The sequence below is a fragment of the Dysidea avara genome, chromosome 4 (assembly GCF_963678975.1).
Source record: "Dysidea avara chromosome 4, odDysAvar1.4, whole genome shotgun sequence".
NCBI classification, from domain to species: Eukaryota; Metazoa; Porifera; class Demospongiae; order Dictyoceratida; family Dysideidae; genus Dysidea; species Dysidea avara.
This window is the reverse complement of record NC_089275.1, coordinates 27,474,723-27,496,670: the sequence shown is the minus strand read 5'-3', so window position 1 is coordinate 27,496,670 and position 21,948 is coordinate 27,474,723. Positions and strand designations below refer to the sequence as shown.

General features: G+C 39.0%; 3 protein-coding genes across 3 annotated transcripts in view; 1 reads left to right on the top strand and 2 right to left on the bottom strand.

Moving 5' to 3' along the window:
- The window catches only part of LOC136253716 (adhesion G protein-coupled receptor L3-like), a 42,469-nt gene extending 39,770 nt beyond the window's left edge, over positions 1-2,699 (bottom strand). The window contains exon 1 of the mRNA XM_066046374.1: positions 2,533-2,699. Coding sequence (XP_065902446.1) covers positions 2,533-2,699 — 167 coding nt within the window. The remainder of the gene's footprint in view (positions 1-2,532) is intronic.
- Positions 2,700-7,059: 4,360 nt separating this feature from the next.
- On the top strand, positions 7,060-8,278 carry LOC136253715 (uncharacterized). The gene has a single exon (XM_066046373.1). The coding sequence runs from the start codon at positions 7,060-7,062 to the stop codon at positions 8,236-8,238; it is 1,179 nt and encodes a 392-aa protein (XP_065902445.1). The 3' UTR covers positions 8,239-8,278.
- A 6,480-nt stretch (positions 8,279-14,758) lies between these two features.
- The window catches only part of LOC136253714 (uncharacterized), a 124,771-nt gene continuing 117,581 nt past the window's right edge, over positions 14,759-21,948 (bottom strand). The window contains exon 19 of the mRNA XM_066046372.1: positions 14,759-14,915. Coding sequence (XP_065902444.1) covers positions 14,759-14,915 — 157 coding nt within the window. The remainder of the gene's footprint in view (positions 14,916-21,948) is intronic.

The following is a 21,948-nucleotide window of genomic DNA, read 5'->3' as shown; positions in this document are numbered from 1 at the left end:
GAAACTTTGGCTTCAATCGGATAAGCTATCACCGAGATACAAAAGTGTGAAAATGACGTTTTCTTTCTTCCTGTAAATATACTCACGGTGTGGCGCGCCGGCTTCTTGGGCCTTACGACACACTACCGTGTGTCTTGATCACTTTAACAAATCATATTGTTAAAACAATAGTTTTAACAATTCATGATGTGCTATTTACTGCATATTTGTAGCTTTGTTAAAAAGATAGTTCAATTAAACTAATTCTTCTTTTATAACCATTCAAATGGTTTAACTACTGTTAAAACCAAACAAAGTGTAAACTTTTTAACGACCCCTACTGTATTTATGACCAATTATTCGCGTAAAACAAGATCGATTTGTTGTAACGCCTACAGGGTAAACCGCTACATGGAATGAGTTGAAAATCGTATTGTGGATAGATCAACCATTGTAGGAGTTCCTTTTGGTGGTTTGAAATCAATCGAAATAAAGATCATGGAGATATGACACGAAATCGAAGGTGTGCAACAATTGCGAGATTGAGATACGTGAATAAAAATACCAATAATTTTCACGTCTACCAGGCAAACCGTTTAGAGCAGTGAGCTGAAAATGGGTATGTCGCTGGAATAGTCATCGTAGAAAGTCCTTGCAGTAGTACAGAACAATCAGTTTACAAACCACTGACTTATGATTCCAAAGCCAACTCTGTGTAGCAAATGCGAGATCGAGATACTCTATTAGAACAGTCACCCTAATAGAGCATTCAGCTAGTTCATGACTTATTCCATTATAGATTTCCATTACATTGCAAGTTATGCTGTAGGGAGTTCAGCAGCAACCAGCTAATATTGTAGACAGTTCAGCTACAAGCAAGTCACCCTGTAGAAGAAATCACCTTGCAGAGAGCTCAGCTACAACCACATCACCCTGCATAGAGTTCAGCTACAAAGAAACCATCATGTAGAGAGTTCAGCTGCAAACAAATCACTCTGTAGAGAATTCAGCTACAAACTGTAGAATTCAGCTACAAACAAATCAGCCTGTAGAGAGTTCAGCTACAACCACATCACCCTGCATAGAGTTCGGCTACAAAGAAACCATCATGTAAAGAGTTCAGCTGCAAACAAATCACCCTGTGGAGAATTCAGTTACAAACAAATCGCCCTGTAGAGAGATCTGCTAGAAGAAGTCACCTTGTAGAGAGTTCAGCTATAAAGAAACCACCAAGTAGAGAGTTCAGCTGCAAACACATCACCTGTAGAGAGTTCAGCTAGAAACAAATCACCCTGTAGAGAGATCAGCTAGAACAAGTCACCTTGTAGAGAGTTCAGCTACAAACAAATCGCCCTATAGAGAGTTCAATTATAAACGGTTAACCTTGTAGAGTGTTCAGCTGGAAACAAGTCACCCTGTAGAGAGATCAGCTAGAAACAATTCATCCTGTAGAGAGATCAGCTAGAACGATCACCTTGTAGAGAGTTTAGCTACAAACAAATCACCCTGCAGATAGTTCAGCTACAAACAAGTCACTCCGTAGAGAGATCAACTAGAAGAAGTTAACTTGTAGAGAGTTCAGCTACAAAGAAACCATCATGCAGAAAGTTCAGCTACAAACAAATCACCCTGTAGAGAGTTCAGCTATGAAAACATCACCATGTAGAGAGTTCAGCTGTAAGAAGTCACCCTGTAGAGAGTTTAGCTACAAAGAAACCACCATGCAGAGAGTTCAGCTGCAAACAAATCACCCTGTAGAGAATTCAGCTACAGATAAATCGCCCTGTAGAAAGATCAGCTAGAAGAAGTTGCCTTGTAGAGAGTTCAGCTACAAAGATGCCATCATGTAGAGAGTTCAGCTGCAAACAAATCACTCTGTAGAGAGTTCAGCTACAAAGATCACCGTGTAGAGAGTTGAACTAGAAGAAGTCACCTTGTAGAGAGTTCAGCTACAAAGAAACCACCATGTAGAGAGATCAGCTGCAAACAAATCACCCTGTAGAGAATTCAGCTACAAACAAATTACCATGTAGAGAGATCAGCTACAAACAAGCTACCCTGTAGAGATATCAGCTAGATACAAGTTACCCTATAGGGATCAGCTACAAACAAATCACCCTGCAGAAATATGTGTTGGAAACAAATTACCATGTAGAGAGTTCATCTAGAAACAAGTCACTCCAAAAGAGTTCAGCTACAAAACAATAGGAGTTTCAGCTACAGTTCAGTTATGTATAAGAAGTCACTATAAATCCCAGTGCGTGGGAGTATCAAAGCGCTGCGCTGGGTTATAACTACCATACAGCTAGACAGAGCGGTGCTGCTACTGTACGATATATTAGTTATCACCCAGTGCTAACTAACATATCACCCTGTTGCGGAGTCACTCAGTTCCATTCGTGGCATCATAATAACCACAGATGGTATTCTTTACCAATGGAACAAAGAGCCAAATAAGGAAATATTGATACAAAACACACTAATACAGCACTGAAACCAGCTAAATCTTACAAGAAAACTGTTAATCCTTTACACAGTAACACTACAAGTTACCAATACGATAGTTTAACAAATGTCAAGAACAGTATGTGACGATTTCGCTTCAGCAATTGCTCCCAATAGTCACTGTGGTCTTCCTCTAGCTTCATTGTTCTATCTCGGACTACGGTAGCCACTTGTTGGTCTTTCTTTTTCTCTTGCACACCACGTGACACAACCATATCGAGATCTGACGAAGGCGAATCGTATCTGGAACCACTGCTTCGTAACACCACCCTTCGCTACAGTTTGTTAGCAGTATGCAAGGTCTCTTTTGTAGCTATGAAGTAGAATCTCCACACAATTCGGACGAAATCTTGAGCACAGTGACAGTAAACTCAAACCGGAACTTAATTTACTATCTGTAAACTTCTGTGCACTCCTGCGCATATATATATAATAGTTTTTTTTCCTTCCTACTTAAAAGAAACAAAAAATTAAACTTACAAAGAAAGGAGGAAAAAAATGCAATAAGAATTACTTAATGGGAGTCTTGACTCTACTTGAATGAGGTCAATTGGTGCTGATCCTAAAGAGTGGCCAAAGGAGCCCTTTGAGGATCTAGAACCCTTCAAACATCTAATTGCTGACCTCAGAAGTGAAAAAGACAAACAGCACCGGATCCACCCCATTACAGCAGCATTATTTTGAATCCCATTTATCTGATAGCAAGGAAGCAAGGCGTTTGTAAAACATGGTTGCTTCGTTATCCATTCCTCCTGTGGCTGAAAAGATTAAAGGAGTAAAGGAACTCTGTTCAACTTTATGTATGCAAGCTTCGTATGAACGCTTCTTATACAATTCATGTTTTCTGTAAATGGCACTGGCACTGGTGGTACGATTACTAGGAGCGTGTGCGTTAAAGATTTTAACATCAATGTAAGTTTTCTCACAACGGCCACCCCAAAAACCATTGGCTGAAATATCTAGTCGAGCACCATCTTCAATGTTTGATGAGGCTAAGGTGAACTGCTCACCAGTAATAGGTTGTAAATGTGGTCAACATCCACCTCATGGCAGGCCTCAGTAAGTAAGCTTGCTGTTAAGTCATGTAGAATATAGCGTGTTCGATCACGTGACTCAGTATTCTCTATTAAAGCACACCATACAGACACTTATGTTTACAAACATATACGTACAGGAAATATAATTATACAAATGTCTACATGTCACATCTCCCCTCTTTAAGCATTTGCTTTAGTATCGTAGGCGATCTGGGGGATGGATAGCTGTTCCTGTCAGTAGGCGAGTAACAGGTCTTGAATAGTTTGTTGAAGTAGGGGCTTCTGTAAGTTGGGAATCAGATCGAGTTCATAAATGTGCTCGATTTCTTCTAAGTTCTCCAGAGGGTGTCTCAACAACATACGATCGAGGTGTAGTAGTAGAGTGTGACACTTGTGCTGGTATCAGTCTTGACTGAACTCGGCTATCAACCCACACAGGCTGGTTTTCTGGTAGCTCTGGTAGGTTTCTTACTCTATGCCGTCGGTCATAGTTTTCTTTCTGTGCCTGCTTGTATTTTTGATCTAATGTTCTAAAGTGTTGAGTGTGCTCCCAGTTCGGCACAAGGTGGTCATTCACTTGGGGAACATCTGTCCTTATCTTCCTCCCCATTAGCAATTCTGCTGGACTAAGTCCACACCAAGGTAAGGGAGTTGCTCGATAACTAAGTAGTGCCTTGTAAGGGTCCACTGTATGTTCCAGTAATTTCTTCACTGTCTTAACCATTCTTTCTGCTAATCCATTAGCTTGAGGGTAATAATGGCTTGTTGTTGTATGTTGGAATTCATACACCTGAGCAAATTGCTTCATCTCCAGTGAGTCAAATTGAGGTCCATTATCAGTCACCAGAATCACAGGGATGCCAAATCTGGCAAAAATAGCTTTTAAGTGTGTTATGCTGGAGGAGGTGGTGGATGTAAGCTTCTGCACTTCTACAAATCTCGAGTGGTAATCAACTACCAACAAGTAATTACAGTGTTTTAGCTCGAAAAGATCAGCAGCAACTCGTTACCACAGATAGCTGGGTAGAGGTGTTGTTAACATAGGCTCTCGGGGTGGAACAGTAAGTTTCTGGCAGGTTGGACATGACTGAACAAACTGTTCTATTGCACTAGTGACTCCTGGCCACCATACTGAAGTAGCAACATGGAGTTTACATCTTTGTATTCCCTGATGACCAAGGTGTATCTTCTGTAGTGCTTGCTGCCTCAAACTCGATGGTACAACAATGCGAGTTTGGTAAAGTAACAATCCATTGGTGAGGGTGAGGCTACCCCGATATCTCCAGTAATCCTTCAATTCTCTACTTAGTTGGTTTCTACTTGGCCACCCTGATGTGCAGAATTCAATCAGTTGTACACAGAGTTTGTCAGTTGCTTGAGCTTTGGCATACATTTCTAGCCGTTCTTCACTTGCAGGTAAACTTGCTGTGATAGACTGTACAAACTGCTCTGTCTCACTGGGGATTAGACCAGACTTGTCTGCTGTTTCTTGAAGGGGAGCTCTAGACAGCATGTCTGCAGTATACAATGATTTGCCTGGCACATGATGAATAGTGTATTGAAATCTCATGAGTCGGAGTCTAAACCGCAGGACACGGGGTGGTAGGAGGTCTAAGCTTTTCTGCCCTAGAAGAGGGATGAGGGGCTTGTGATCAGTTCCAGATGAACAACTTTTCCCAGCACATACTCTGAGAATTTCTCTAATGCCCATGTTAATGCCAGTGCCTCTTTCTCTATATGGGCATAGTGACATTCTGTTTCACTCAATGAACGGGAAGCAAAAGCAACAGGGCGCCATTTATCTTCTTGCTGCTGTAGGAGAACAGCTCCCAAGCCGTAACTAGATGCATCTGCAGAGATTTTGGTTTTTGCTGCAACATTATAAAGTGCTAGTACTCTGGTAGAAGAAAGTTCTTCTTTAAGTTTCCTAAAGGACTCTTCTTGGGAACCAGTCCATGCCCAGGAATTCTTGGTGCTTAGTAGGTCACGAAGTGGCTTAGAAATTTGAGCAATGTTTGGTGAGAACTTAGACATCTGATTAACCATTCCCATGAATCTCCAGAGCTCTGTGATGGATGATGGTGGCTTCATGGCTGAAATAGCTGCTGTTTTCCTTGGGTCTGGTGAAATTCCCTGCTTGTCAATAACATGCATGGCCAAGGAATGTGATTCGTGGCTGAGAAAATTTGCATTTCTCACCATTCAGTGTAATTCCAGCTGCTTTAATCTGTTCCAGAGCTGCCTGAAGTCTTGAGTCATGTTCATCTGGAGTATTCCCAAAAATCAGTATGTCATCTATGTGGCATAGTACACCTGGAAGATCTCAGAGGACTTCATTCATTTGACATTGAAATACTTCTGGTGCACTTGTTATACCAAATGGGAGTTTATTAAAACAGAATCGCCCGTATGGTGTTATGAATGTTGTTAACAATCTGGACTCTGTGGCTAAAGGGATTTGCCAAAATCCACTATTAGCATCAAGTTTGCTAAACATTGTTGCACCTGTCAGTTGTAGTGTCCACCTTTGGCATGGGGTGTATTTCCCGTAAAACATTCTCATTAAGAGGCTTCATATCCACACAAATTCTAACTGCACCTGAAGCCTTTGGCACAACCACCATTGCTGCACACCAAGGGGTAGGTTCTTTGACACGGGATATAACACCTAAGCTTTCCATGCGCTGTAATTCTGCTTGTACCTTTGGCCTTAGTGCAAGGGGGATATTTCTTGGTGTGCTTAATGCATGTGGTTGAGCATTAGGCTTCAAGTTGATCTTGTACTCATGTGAAAATGTGCCCAGGCCAGTAAACAATGATGGGTACTGTGAAACAATACTAGTGCTATTATCAACAGATTGTACATGTGATAACAACTTCAAAGCCTTGATGGCTGGAAATCCTAACAAATTGTTTGTAATGTTCTTTACAACGTAGACAGTCTGTGTACAACAGGATTCTTTGTGTGTAAGAGTAAGAGATATCTTACCCAAAACTATCAGTCTGGTCCGATCTGGGCCGCAGAGTGTTGTGCCTGGTGGTTGCAAAGGTTCTATCTAGTTCAAACTGTTCCATGTGGCCTCAGACAATACTGTAACTTCAGCTCCTGTATCCACTTTGAATTTTATCGAGTTCTGTCCAATCCTCACTTGCAATTCCCACATGTTACCATTGGTATTCTCCACTGTATCAAAGTACTTGACGTCTTCATACTGCTGAACTTGTTCATTAAGTGGCTGTTCTGTTGTGACAGAAATCGTGGCAATGGTGTTTGAAAGACATTGGGAGCTGAAGTGCCCACGTCTGTTACATCTAAAGCAGGTCGCCTCCTTTGCTGGGCATGATTGTCAAGGATGTGCTCCTGTGCCACATCTTCGGCATTTGTTGAATGTGGGTTTATCTGAGGTTGGTGGTTGGTGAAACAAAAGTAACATCCTGGGTAAGGGAGTTGCAGCAATTGTCTGATATCTCAGTCACTCATCCCCAAGCTGCTTATGCTGCACTTATACATGGGTTTATTGGCAAATGGAACTATCTGATGAGGTGCATCCCCAATATTCAACCACTCTTGTCACCTTTGGAACATACTATTAGACTCAAGTTTCTACCTAGTTTAACTGGTCAGCCTTCTTTTAGTGACACTGACCGGAATTTGTTTGCTCTTCCTGCCCGTTGGGGAGGTCTTGGAGTTATTGACCCAGCTCGCTATTCATTGTCCCAATTTGCAGCTTCTGTTGAGGTCACTGCTCCCTTAGTTCACTTAATTTTACAGCAATCTCACACCTACCCTGTTGAAGTGTTGTCTGCTCAGATTGATGCAAGACGTGCAGTATTGAGTGCCCATCGTCAGTCTGTTATTGACTATCGTGATGCTTTGATGCCTACATTATCACCATCATTGTATAGATTGGTTGTGTTGTCTTCTGAAAAGGGTTCCTCAGGTTGGTTGACTGCTCTACCTATTTTAGACCATGGCTTTTGCTTGCACAAGGGTGCTTTTCGTGACTCCTTATGTTTAAGATATGGATGGCAACCACCGCTGCTGCCTTCCAGTTGTGTGTGCGGAAAACAGTTTTCGGTTGAACATGCTTTCAGCTGTCCGTGTGGCGGCCTCCCAACTATCCGTCATAATGAGCTTCGGGATATTACTGCTGGATTGCTAACCGAACTGTGTCATGGTGTTGAAGTTGAACCATCCCTGCAACCACTTTCGGGGGAATCATTTCGGTTGCGATCAGCCAATACTGAAGATGGGGCACGTCTTGATGTTGTTGCTAATGGCTTCTGGGAACGCGGGCAGAATGCTTATTTTGATGTTAAAGTCTTCAATCCTTTTGCTCCTACACACTGTTCAATTTCTTTATCACAGTGCTACAGGCGTGCGGAGCTAGAGAAGAAGAGAAAATATGAGGAGAGAATCCGGGAAGTTGAGCATGGGTCATTTTCGCCATTGATTTTTTCATGTACTAGAGGTATGGGACCTTTGGCCACCGTTGTTTACAAACGAATTGCCACACTACTCGCTGAGAAGCATGGACAATCATATAGCAAAACATTGTACTGGTTACGATGTAGGCTGGGATTTTCATTGCTCCGTTCAGCTGTTCAATGTTTAAGAGGTTCAAGGTCCTCTTACCACCGCTGTGGATCGGGCGAGACAGCTGTCATTGACCTTGCTTATGCAGAAGGCAGGCTGGACTCAGCTTCACCTGACTAACTTTATATTTGTTTCATGTGCTTGTAAATATGCGTCCTTTATTTTAAAATAAAATAAAAATCTGAGGTTGGTGGGAACTGTTTTACTGCATCCAGAGAACTGCTTTCTTGCTTGATAAGCGGTCGTTGCAAGATATCTTGCTGGGTTCTGACGGATTCTCGTTGGCGAATTAACTTCTTCGCTTTGTCCAGAGTAAGTTCTGGTTCTAGTTGCAAATGCTCTGATAAGGCTGAGTCCCGAATCCCTACGACTAAGCGTTCGCGGATTAACTCATCCTTCATTCCTCCAAACTCACAGTTTTCAGCTAACCTATGAATTAATGTAATGAAACGGTCAGCCGGTTCCCCTGGAAGTTGGCTGCGCTGGTTAAACTGAGCACGCTCGTAAATTACGTTTTTCTTCACCTTGAAATAACTGTCAAACTCTTCAATAACTTTCTGATACTTCTTTCTATCATCAGTTGAGATACGAGTAGTGTCCAATACTTCCTCTGCATCTTCTCCCAGGCAATATAACAAAGTGCTGACTTGGCATTCTTCGCCTTTCTCTGCTAGCCCTGACGCCTGATGATACTGCTCAAAGCGCCGCTTCCACTTCGGCCATTTTTCGCTGTTAGCAAACGAAAACGGGGTTGGAGGCTGTAGATTCATTATTCTGACACCATGTAGAATATAGCGTGTTCGATCACGTGACTCAGTATTCTCTATTAAAGCACACCATACAGACACTTATGTTTACAAACATACGTACAGGAAATATATACAAATGTCTACATGTCACAAGTCACAGATCTCGTTGTGATGGATTGAAGGGAAGCCACCCTTGGGACAAGTAAAGGAATGTTCAACAGTGAACTTAGTTTTACAGGCGCAATGTTGAGGAAGCCTGGCAGGATCCTATCCAATAAATTTTATATATGGGATATAAAATAGTTATATCCCATATACTCGGATGATATCATTGTTATTACACTCGTAATGGGATATAACTATAACTTATTACCTACAGTATGTGATTATCTTTCAATGTTCCATGAAGCCACCTAACTTAAAAGGAAAATTTCAGGGTACATATCTTATAAACCCTGGCTGGCCATGATACATTTAAGTTAAACCATGGCCTTTATGTGGGACCAGTACCGCTGAATTCTTTATATAGAAACTCTAGCTGACATTAATTGGGGGAAATTATTATTTGTCACGTGACGAAAACGATACTTTCGATTTTGCATCCTACAATACTCAGACCGGAGTGATTTGTCACCCTTGCCTTCCTGTGAGTTGAGAAACATTGGTTTAAGGTGAGAACTAGTGTTATACCACATTCAGAAGTGATTCGCCGCATTTAGGAATACAGACACACCTACTTTTTGAGTAACATGATATAAACACTCTACAGTGAAGCGTACCCTACAGATGTTTAGTAAATGTTGTAAACAGTCTATAAAACAATGCAACAGCTTTAAATACTCATAAAATCGCTAAATTGAATTTTTCCAGGATACTCTTAGGACTTGCCTGTTCATGTTTACAACGTATTCACAACGTTTTGTACCACAATCGAATTTCACAAGTTGGCATATATAATGAATTCAGTGTTCTGACTCGTATCTTGGGTGGTTAATCACCCACAGGCTATCAGCCTGCATTGGGTATGGTACATATCAATTGTATCACGTGCCCTCGTGATTAGCCTGGTATGTACACTCACGCGCTCTCGGGCCTAATGGCCCTTGAGCTTGGGGTGTGCATATCAGGCAAATCACTCAGGTACATGATCAAGACACACGGTAGTGTGCAGTGTGGCCCAAGAAGCCGGCGCGCAACACCCGTGAGTATATTGACAGGAAGAAAGAAAACGCAATTTTTGCACCTCTGTAGCTCTGTGCTGCCTTGATGAAACAAGACGATTTTTACTGTGGACACGCCCTCCAACTTCAGTACTCCACATTCCAAGTTTGAGTGAAATCACTTCAGGCATTCCCGAGATATTCGACCTCAAAAATTGGCTTAGTTTCTTCGGATTTTTCTTCCTCTTTTTGCACACTTACAAAAACTGCTATAAACGTGAACGCCATATCTAATTGCCTTGAAATTGGGCACACAGAAGGGGGTACAAAGGCGTATCTCGGTACCAACTTTGGCTGGAATACGATAAACAGGCAAAGCGTTATGAGCGATTATTCACGAAAAATAACACCAATATGTTGTCATGCCTACAGGGTAAACCGCATATGGGAAGAAGCTGAAAATCGGTGGGTGAATAGGTTAACTATTGAACCTCACAGCTTTTGTGGTTTGAAAGAAATCGAGCTAAAATCCAGGAAGATACAATGAAAAAACCAACAGTGTGTAACAATTATGCAATCGAGATTAGCTAATAAAAAATGACTACTTGCCACGCCTACCAGAAAAACCGCTTGGGGTAATGCTTTGAAAATTGATATAAAGGTGGAGTAATCATCTTAGAAAGGCTCTTCAATGGTGTAGAAGAATCAGACTTAAAGCCACGGAATTATAACACGAAATCCAACTTGGTGTAGCAAGTGTGAGATCGAGATACTCTAATAGAGCAGTAATCCTAATAGAGCAGTCATCCTAATAGAGCAGTCATCCTAATAGAGCAGTCACCCTGAACAGAATTCAAGATATCAGTTAGAATCAAGTAACCTGTATAGAGATCAGCTACAAACAAATCACCCTGTAGAGAGTTCCACTACAAACAATTCACCCTGTAGAGAGATCAGCTAGAAGAAGTTACCTTGAGGGAGTTCAACTATGGAAAGAGATAGTTCAGCTAGAAGAAATCACCTTGTAGAGTTCAGCTACAAAGAAACCACCATGTAGAGAGTTCAGCTACAAACAAATTGCCCTGTAGAGAGATCAGTTAGAAGAAGTTACCTTGTAGAGAGTTCAGCTACAAAGAAACCATCATGTAGAGAGTTCAGCTGCAAACAAATCACCTGTAAAGAGTTCAACTACAAACAAATCTCCCTGTAGAGAGTTCAGCTGCAAACAAATCACCTGTAGAGAGTTCAACTACAAACAAATCTCCCTGTGGAGAGATAAGCTAGAAGAAGTCACCTTGTAGAGAGTTCAGTAACAAAGAAACCACCACGTAGAAAGATCAGCTAGAAGAAGCCACCTTGTAGAGAGTTCAGTTACAAAGAAACCACCATGTAGAAAGATCAGCTAGAAGAAGCCACCTTGTAGAGAGTTCAGTTACAAAGAAACAACCATGTAGAGAATTCAGCTACAAACTACTGACACTGTAGATACATCAGCTGGAAGAAGTTACCTTGTAGACAGTTCAGCTACAAAGAAACCATTCTGTAAAGAGCTCAGCTGCAAACAAATCACCTGTATAGAATTCAGCTACAAACAAATCACCCTGTAGAGAAATCAGCTAGAAGAAATTACCTTGTAGAGAGTTCAGCTACAGTAAAAAGAAACCACCATGTAGAGATTTCAGCTGCAAAGAAATCACCCTGTAGAAAGATCAGCTAGAAGAAGTCACCTTGTAGAGAGTTCAGCTACAAAGAAACCACCATGTAGAGAGTTCAGCTGCAAACAAATCACCCTGTAGAAAATTCAGCTACAAACAAATCGCCCTCTAGAAAGATTAGTTAGAAGAAGTTACCTGGTAGAGGGTTCAGCTACAAAGAAACCATTCTGTAAAGAGCTCAGCTGCTAGCAAATCACCTGTATAGAATTCAGCTATAAACAAATCACCCTGTAGAGAGATCAGCTAGAAGAAATTACCTTGTAGATAGTTCAGCTACAAAAATAATCACCCTGTAGAGAGATCAGCTAGAATAAGTTACCTTGTAGATCTTTCAACTACAAACAATTCACCCTGTAGAGAGACACTGCTTGAAGTTTCTTAGTTTACTAGAGTGGTATATCCCCAGTATGTGGAACAGTTAATTGTTTGCTATTTTAGTAGTTTTTCAGTAAATCCATATTCACTGAAGTTTTACTGAGAGTTTAAAACTTAGTAAAACAATTATGTTTCATATACTTAAAGTTACTGACATTTTACTATCAGTATAACTGGGTACAACTACAGCAAAGCAGCTTAACAAATTAGTAAACTAAGAACCTTCAAGCAGTGAGATCAGTTAGAAGAAGTTACCTTGTAGAGTGTTCAGTTACAAAGAAACCACCATGGAGAGTTCTGTAATAAATATATGTATTACATATATAAAATGTACATTTACTGATGAAATCAGAAGTATTTAAAGTATTCAACATCTGTTTCATCTTTTCTTCGTCCTGTGGTAAAGAAAAAAAGATAGGTTATAAAAACCTCAAAGCCGACCAAAGGCTGGCTTTGGGGTATACAAATACAAAAAGAAGTGAAATCTAATCCAAAACAGCAAAATTCACCTGAATTGTTGTTATTAAAATTTTTACAATTAACCTACCGTCACAGCCATTTCTTGGCCGCCACCTTGGATTTCACATCTTTTTTCACCGTAGCCTTTTTGGGGGCCGCACTCTTTTTTTACAGCTTGGCTGTTTTGGATTAGATACAACTATTACATGTTAAATATACAAATATTTCTAATCAGACAAAAAGCCGTGCACAAAATTTCTTCCTTTGTTTCACAATTCCTGCAGAAAAGAAAAAAAACAAGTTAGAAGGAAGCACCAAAGCCACTTAATGGCCGGCTTTGTGGCTTGTAATACAAAAAGGAGTGATATCTAAACCAAAACAGCCAAGCTGTGAAAAAAGAGTGCAGCCCCCAAGAAGGCCAGGATGAAAACAGATGTCAAATCCAAGGTGGCAGCCAAGAAATGGCTGTGATGGTAGGTTAATGGCAAAAATTTTAATTACGATATTTCAGGTGAGTTAGGTGCCGAATCCTAGTGGAGGAGGCAATGCAAATTCACCTGAATTGTCATAATTAAAATTTTTGCCATTAACCTACCATCACAGCCATTTCTTGGCCGCCACCTTGGATTTCACATCTTTTTTCATACTGGTGGCCTTTTTGGGGTCGCACTCTTTTTTTACAGTTTGGCTGTTTTGGATTAGATTAATATTTGCAGTACTTAATTGAACACACAATTTTCTGAGCACTTTTAATACAACGCACATAGAATGTTCTAGAACAATTATACTGTAGAGAGTTCAGTTACAAACAAATCACCCACCCTGTAGAGACTTCAGCTACAAACAAATCACCCTGTAGAGAGTTCAGCTACAAACAGATTAGAGTTTAGCTAGAAACAAGTCACCCTGTAGAGAAAATCCTGTACAGAGTTCAGCTACAAGCAAATCACCATGTAGAGAGTTCAGCTAAATTTCAAGTCACCCAGTAGAGAGGTCAGCTACATTTTAATTCACCCAATAGAGAGATCAGCTGCAAACAAGTTATCCTGTATTGAATAATTGACATGTAATAAATATACTTATTACTGATAACATCAAAACTAGTTAAGTCTTCCTGTGATAAAGAAAGAAAAGATAGATTAAAAAAGCCCAAAAGTCGGCTGTTGGGGTATACAAATACAAAAAGAAGTGATACATAATCCAAAACAGCCAAGCTGTTATAAAGAGAGTGTGACCCCCACAAAAGGCTGGTTGTGGCACCTAGGGTATCAAGGGGAATTGTCATTATTAAAATTTTTACCATTAACCTACCATCACAGCTATTTCTTGGCCGCCACTTCACATCTATTTTCACCATAGCCTTTTTAAGGGCCACACTCTTTTTTTACAGCTAAGCTATTTAGGATTAGATACAAAATATACATGCAAACACAAATAACCTCATTTCTCAGCAGTTCAAAAGATGCATCATTCTCTTCATCTAACAGAATATCCAATATATCAACATTGATCTGATGAAGAAAGCAAAACATTACACACTTATTTGGCTGCAGATTTATAATAGGAGTTATAATACTTTAATGCTGTTGTGTAGGTATTGGTGATTAAGACACTTGAAAACTAATACAAATTAGAAATAAATATAAAGTTTGCAAATTAGAAATATATATATTATTAAGTTTGCAATTAGCTGAGCTAGCTCTTATGAATTGTTTAAACTTATTAACTTATTCAAGATGTACATAATAATCAGTAATAAAGCCTGCTGTAGTGTACTGCATACTTTTGTCATACACATTATGATTTCTTCTAATACCTAGTGTCATGTTATACATTTTGGTCTACTGATATCTATCCAAAAAAGAAGTTTAATTTATCCAGTACCTCAATTGCTGTACAACAAGCTTTAATTAGTACTACAAGTATTTTATGCACAGATAATTTGCTAGTGTTGTGAAGTAATACAGTGCTACCATTAGTTATACATACACAGATAAGAGTACAGTAGAACCTTTCTTTACAAACTCCCCAAATTAAGAACTGAATTTGTAAAAAGTGAAAACTTTCATAATATAATAAGGATAAAGATTTTTCCACCAGATTTGACTCCATACAATTTTACTTCTGAAAGAAGAGGATCTCTAATCTCTAGTTACTGTCCATGATTTTTATAGGACAGGAACTATTGCCGTAAAACTTCTGGGTCACTAAGTGTCCATTCTACAGAGGTTCCACTGTGCAGCTTTATTGTAAGAACCTGAAGAAATTCCACTAGTAATGGCTGTGAAAACTGTTCTATTGGCCGTGGAAACTGTTCTATAGCACTTGCTGCAGTTGCCCTATACATAGAGTACGTAAGTAGACAATTGTAAACTACTAACATAATCCAAAGAATAAACAAAGATATGTATCACAATATACAAAATGTTTGCTATACTGTATGTCAAATTAAATTTGACAATATTTGCAAAATGAATAAAATTAATTATGTAGTGCATAATAATACTACTTGTAATGCTTCTGACCATTACATTATGCACTTTCCATAGTTTAATATACACTTCATAGTTCAACTGACCCATGAACCTGTTGTATATAATATTATATAGTACCAGCTCAACTATGTACATAGCGTTATGCATGTTTAACAATCCACATACATTAAGTACTAGACTGAATGCAAGGAATTGGAATGAAATTCATTCAAATGGAATTGTATACTTATGACAATCCCATTAGAATTCCAAAACATCAAATGTGAATCTCAGAATTACTAAGACAGTTTTGTGACATTCTAATACATATCTTGAAAAATTATATAATTTATTGCAATGTAATAAATTGAAATTAGAATATGAACCTACAGTACTACAGTAATCATAACACACTTTAGGAATTAAAAACAAACTAACCTGTCTGTAACTGAAAGCAACATGCTTAGTGTTTGCTTAGAATATGAACCAATCTTGTAGAATACACAAAATTGATAATGTCATTCTAATTGATTACATAATGAGTAAACTAATTTGGCAGGTTTAGAATCATGAGCTACATTCAGACACTCTGTATCAGCAGAGACAAATCAGTCCCTCCATCCTACCCAACTTCATGCATTAATTTAGGTGCCTTTGTGGTATGTGTATGTCTACCTCCTATTATATTTGTGACCAGGCCTGCGAAAACAGGACATGTGGACACAAACTACACCCCATCACACTACAGGTTATATCTCAATACTAGAACCATACATTTCCATGCCAATTAAATGCTTACTAAGAGTGGAAAAATTGCAATGTCATAGTATAATGGTACAAAACGTTATGAGCTGTGCAGGTTTGATAAAGTAGGCAAAAATCATGTGCCCACATGCCCTATTATCGCAGGCCCAGTCTCATTTAATATACTAGTTTATTTGGTTTTTTGTTATAGTATACAGCTATACATGTGTGACTGTTCTATTAGGGTGACTGCTGTATTAGGATATCTTGAGTAGATCTTCACCTACCAGGGAGTGTGTCACTTTTTCATGTTTTCAATGTGTTTTCATTGTCATTGTGCATTGGGTTTTAAACAAAACTAAGACCAGCGTAATTGAAGATAAAAGGAAAGACAGAGTGCAGAGGGCACACACTCATCAGAACCCCCAAAAGGCACATCACACTGGTGAGTTTGTAATTTTGCTGTAAATGGTGGCCATGCAGGCCTCCAGCCTTGTGACTATGGTCATGTTGGCAGGCAGACAAAAATTTGAGTTTCGGTGATTTTATGTATGGCCGCCTGTGTTTTCTTGTTTTTAATGCTGTATTTGATGTTAGATGGACTAATATTATTCTGTAAAGGTGATTTTCATTATGTAAGATGTTTCTAGGATAATTTTTAAAGGTGACATTTTAGGCAGAGCTCATCATTTTTGGGGGATCCCTACTGAAACAGTATTATCATGCTGATTCTCCAACTCCATTGCACTATTTATACTTGATACGTGTTCCGCTATTAATGTTGAGGTTATAATATACACATAACAATAATAAGCACTTACATCATTATAATTATGTGACTGAATTTTATAAAATCACCCCTATGAGCAAATTCAATTCATTAAATACTTAATTCTGATACACAGCATTATACAAAGTAAACCAATAGAGGGCAGAATAAACTATATATATTTTGAATTGAAAAGTGTTTTCTGCTATTAACAGCACCACGCTAGTTTCAAAAGTTCAGGCACAACCATAAGGATGATTTTCCAAAATTCGGTCACATATATATACCCTGTAGGTAGATGACAACTGAGGTTCAAGAGTGTGCAGATGAAGTGCTAATGATGTACTTGGCTAGATTAATAATTAATTTTATAACAGTTTAATGGTTACAGCTATAACATTATACTGCTATTGAGATACATTGCTGCAATCTGGAACTGCTTATTGGTTGACCTATTTACAATTGCATTGTTTAATCAACTATATGTATTGTGCCATGTATGCAACATTTATTTACCTAGCTTGTGTGGAAGCTTATTACACCAGCCCTACCCAATGATTTCCTTAGTTTCCCTTCCCCAAAGTAATTTGTGTATACAGTACAGCTCACAGGTAACGTCGCAAGTATACACATGTGAGTAATGCTCGCATCTTCTCGCGGGATCATTCTTTTGCAATGTACTGTACAATACCTGTGGAATATCGTGTGGATATGCACTAGCCACGCAAGAAACTCGCCACACATGAGAACACCCGCTAGAGTAAAGTATCAATTATCGGACAATATGATGTTCGGACAGCTGCCACTCACTTCCTGGAAATCCTGCAGCTTAGGTTATTGTACCGAAAGGTAGGCTACAATAAGCAATAATTATCCTCCAACAATCAGCTTTGTGTGATTAAAAGCTTAACAGTTACAGCCAATAGTATGCTTAGTCCGATAAAATCTATGCTCGGATAAAATTATCAATTGTCGGACTTTGATTTTCACTACCAGTAAATAATGTCCAATTTATTTCAAATTTGTATGCAATATACCTGTACTCATTAGCTATTAATGGCCAAAAAATGATTTCGCTATCTTTAGCATAGAGGGAGTACGAGCCTCCCAATTTTTAGCGGTATTGTCGGACACCCTCCGCTTTAATTTAGCCATGCCCACCAACAGAGTTTGTATGCTTTTGCAACAAATGCACCAGTGCTAAACCACAGAAGAAGGTAAATAAATATCTCTCAAGAGTAGAGGTGTGCTTTAAAGTTGATATTCAGGATATTTCCATTGGAACGCAGTATTTTTAGCTCCTAAATGAAGGAGATGCGCGCAAGGTGGAAAAATGAAGTTATGCAAAACCACCTTCTGACCACCTACATATGCTAGTCTTGGTGTCCTATCACAAATACTGTCACAGAAATTGAAAGGCTTTTCTTTCTCTACCTTATATGGGTGAAACAAAAAGGACGAAAATGTTGCTTTGTGCATCCATAGAAGGTAGAAAATGGAACATCTTTTCATTTCTAGGTGGTATTCGCGATTGAGGCACCAAGACTAACAAATGTGGTTGGTCAGAAAGTTGTGCCTCGTAATTTCATTTTTCCACCTAGCGTGCATCTCCTTCATTTAGGAGCCAAAAATACTGCGTTCCAATAGAAATATCCTGAATATCAACTTTAAAACACACCTCTACTCTTGAAAGATATTTATTTACCTTCTTCTGTGGTTTAGCACTGGTGCATTTGTTGCAAAAAGTATGAACTCTGTTGGTGGGCATGGCTAAATTAAAGCGGAGAGCGTCCGACAATACCGCTAAAAATTGGGAGGCTCGTACTCCCTCTATGCTAAAGAAAGCGAAATCATTTTTTGGCCATTAATAGCTAATGAGTACAGGTATATTGCATACATATTTGAAATAAATTGGACATTGTTTACTGGTAGTAAAAATCAAAGTCCGACAACTGATAGTTTTATCCGAGCATAGATTTTATCGGACTAAGCATACTATTGGCTGTAACTCTTAAGCTTTTAATCATGCAAAGCTGATTATTGGAGGATAATTATTGCTTGGTGTAGCCTACCTTTTGGTACAATAACCAAAGTTGCAGGATTCCCAGGAAGTGAATGGCAGCTGTCCGAACATCATATTGTCCGATAATTGATACTTTACTCTACTGAGTTGAGTAACTTCATAAAACACTTAAATCACATAAACATTTGTGATCGGTCCCTGGCATAATTATGTTCGTGCAAGCCTAGCTAGCTAATTATACAGTAGAATGCAATAAACGCACACTGGGCCCGTAGAACGCAATGGGTGGAATATTTATGAAAACGGAAAAAATCCGTAAATTCTAAAGCGCTTGTTTCACATTGAAGGAAAGTGATAACACCAAAAACCTTGGTAGCATCGTGATCTCAAAAGCAAGAGGAGTTCCAAACTCTTTGTGTCGTGTCAGTACTCTCAAGGAGACAGAAGATATCAGCGTTAGTCTACCTTGCGTTGGACGAGCGGTTCACTATCGATTTTTCTCACGTTCGTTCGCCTTTGCCGGTCCCCCGTGGACGTTGGAAAGGCCTGGAAGACAAAACATACCCAGCAATGGATTTGTTTGTTCATGGAGAATTCGATGGTGTAAGTTTCATCTTGGTAGAGGACTACATCCGTATGTTATGATCGTTTTATTAAACGCCTGTAGTTTATTGTCACTGTACAAATCGATTTTTTGCTGTTAGCACTTCGTAGGGGCACTGTAACTTTGAAATTTCTTGGCTTCTAGAGTTGAAACTTCGGTTGACCATTCCTTTAACTATCTAGATAAAGAAAATACGAATTAGAAAAATGCACTAACTGGGGTTCTGTGGCATTACTTGGCGACCAATACATCTAGGTTTACGGTAGCTACTGCTAGCTTCAGTACTTATTGCAGTCTGTGACAGAATCGAGGTCAAGTCAGTAGAGCAGCTCATGTATTTTCGACCACCATGAGTCTTCGGACACGATATTTCCTAGAAGAGCAATGAGATCCGATCATTTATGGCACTATTATGAAGACCTATGACTATAACCTCCATGTATAAAATTTGAAAGGATTTGGTTATATCGTGTGGCTGCAGTGACCTTCGAAAGCCACTGTCCAAAAAAATGGATGCTCGGACAAAGTAACATTCGTTCGGACTCTTCCATCTCTACCCTTCCTATGCAACTTATATGCTATTGTGTGGTAGTGATTGGTAGAGCTATCCTTGAGCTATCCCGTGATATAAGCAGATTAGATTTTTATCAGCTACAGTTGCAGCTATCGCCTTTTTCCCAGATGTGGTAACTTGACGAATCGTCGGACACAAAATTGCAATTATAATTCCGGACACAGCAAGTTATTTCTATTATTTTGGCATTTTTTGAGTTTAAGTATAGTACTAACTAAGAAACATTTGAAAACAGCTATTTAGGCACCTGTGTAGAGTGATTTTTTTATCAATTCGAGATGGAAATAGTAGCTACCTCATGTAGCTACAATACATTAGGTCTAGAATAGCTACATAAAATTGCTCAAACTTAATAATTTTATATATTTGAACTTACTTGAGACAAGGGAGGTAAGAAATAAACCACAACAATACACAGGAGGTCGCCACTGCTTTATAGCCTTAGTGACTGTTCTATTAGAGTATATTAAATGCTATATTAATTAAACTTCATTAATTGCATCCATAGTATAATTTTATGCATATGCAGACTATCTAAGGGTGCATTAGTGCGAAAACCAGTTTAAAAACTGCGTTAAATTAATATACTCTAATAGAACAGTCACTAAGGAGATAAAGCAGTGGCGACCACCTGTGCATTGTTGTGATTTATTTCTTACCTCCCTTGTCTCAAGTAAGTTCAAATGAATAAATTATTTTAAGTTTGAGCAATTTTATGTAGCTATCCTAGACCTAATGTATTGTAGCTATATGAGGTAGCTACTATTTCTATCTCGAATTGATAAAAAAATCACTCTATACAGGTGCCTAAATAGCTGTTTTCAAATGTTTCTTAGTTAGTACTATACTTAAACTCAAAAAATACCAAAATAATCGAAATAACTTGCTGTGTCCGGAATTATAATTACAATTTTGTGTCCGACGATTCGTCAAGTTACCCCGTCTGGGGAAAAAGCGATAGCTGCAACTATAGCTGATAAAAATCTAATCTGCTTATATCACGGGATAGCTCAAGGATAGCTCTACCAATCACTACCACACAATAGCATATAAGTTGCATGGGAAGGGTAGAGATGGAGGAGTCCGAACGAACGTTACTTTGTCCGAGCATCCATTTTTTTGGACAGTGGATTTCGAAGGTCACTGCAGCCACACGATATAACCAAATCCTTTCAAATTTTATAAATGGAGGTTATAGTCATAGGTCTTCATAATAGTGCCATAAATGATCGGATCTCATTGCTCTTCTAGGAAATATCGCGTCCGAAAACTCATGGTGGTCGAAAATACATGAGCTGCTCTAGCTAAGTTACCAAGTATTCGGTAGCTACAACACAGGCATTGCAATAGGAGACTTCACAGCTGGTGGAACTGAGCCAGTGCCGCCTCCCAAGACCATAGGTGAGACCTGTTAACTGGTCTTGCGTGACGCTCTCGAGTAAAATTAGCTATCGTGGAGCATTACTGTAGCCTTGCTGCATCCACACGGGGCACTCGAGCGCACGTCACGTGCATCATGCGTATACATACGACGTTACCCGTGAGCTGTACTGTAGGTAGATATTTGCATGAGTGTTCATTTATTGAGTGTGATGCATATATACACAACATGGCTTTGTAAAATGTGTGCATAAATGTATTTGCACGAGTGTGTATTTGTAAAGTATTGTTACGTGCATTTTGTGGCTTTGTGGAAAATGTTTTGTGGTTAGAATTAGGCAAAATGATAGCACAATAATTGTACAAGTATTTCAGAATTTTCAACTAGAGTAGGGACCATAGCACATCAATAAAAGTACTGAAACAAGCTGGAGCAGTGCACGATATTAAATCACAGTAAAACAATAAGAAGTGTTATATCCCTACTGTGCATTTCCATAATGGTATCTTGAGCATGCACAGTAGGGATAACACTTCTTATTGTTGTACTGTGATTTAATATTGTGCACTACACCTTGTTTCAGTACTTTTTATCAATGTGCTATGTTCCCTACTCTAGTTGAAAATTCCAATTTTTTTGAAATACTTGTTTGTTAACTTTTTTTTGTAAATAATTAGGCCATACCTATTTGATCTTATGTTGCGCGGGCAAAATTATTTAAATTTGGGTAGGTAGGTCGGTTTGAAAATGAAAATGATAAAAATTTTAAACTCAAGCATACAAAATGCAAATAATGAATGTAG

What these genes read in the sequence shown, in the direction of transcription:
- LOC136253715 (XM_066046373.1), top strand. Translation starts at nt 7,060, where the DNA reads ATGAGGTGCATCCCCAATATTCAACCACTCTTGTCACCTTTGGAACAT.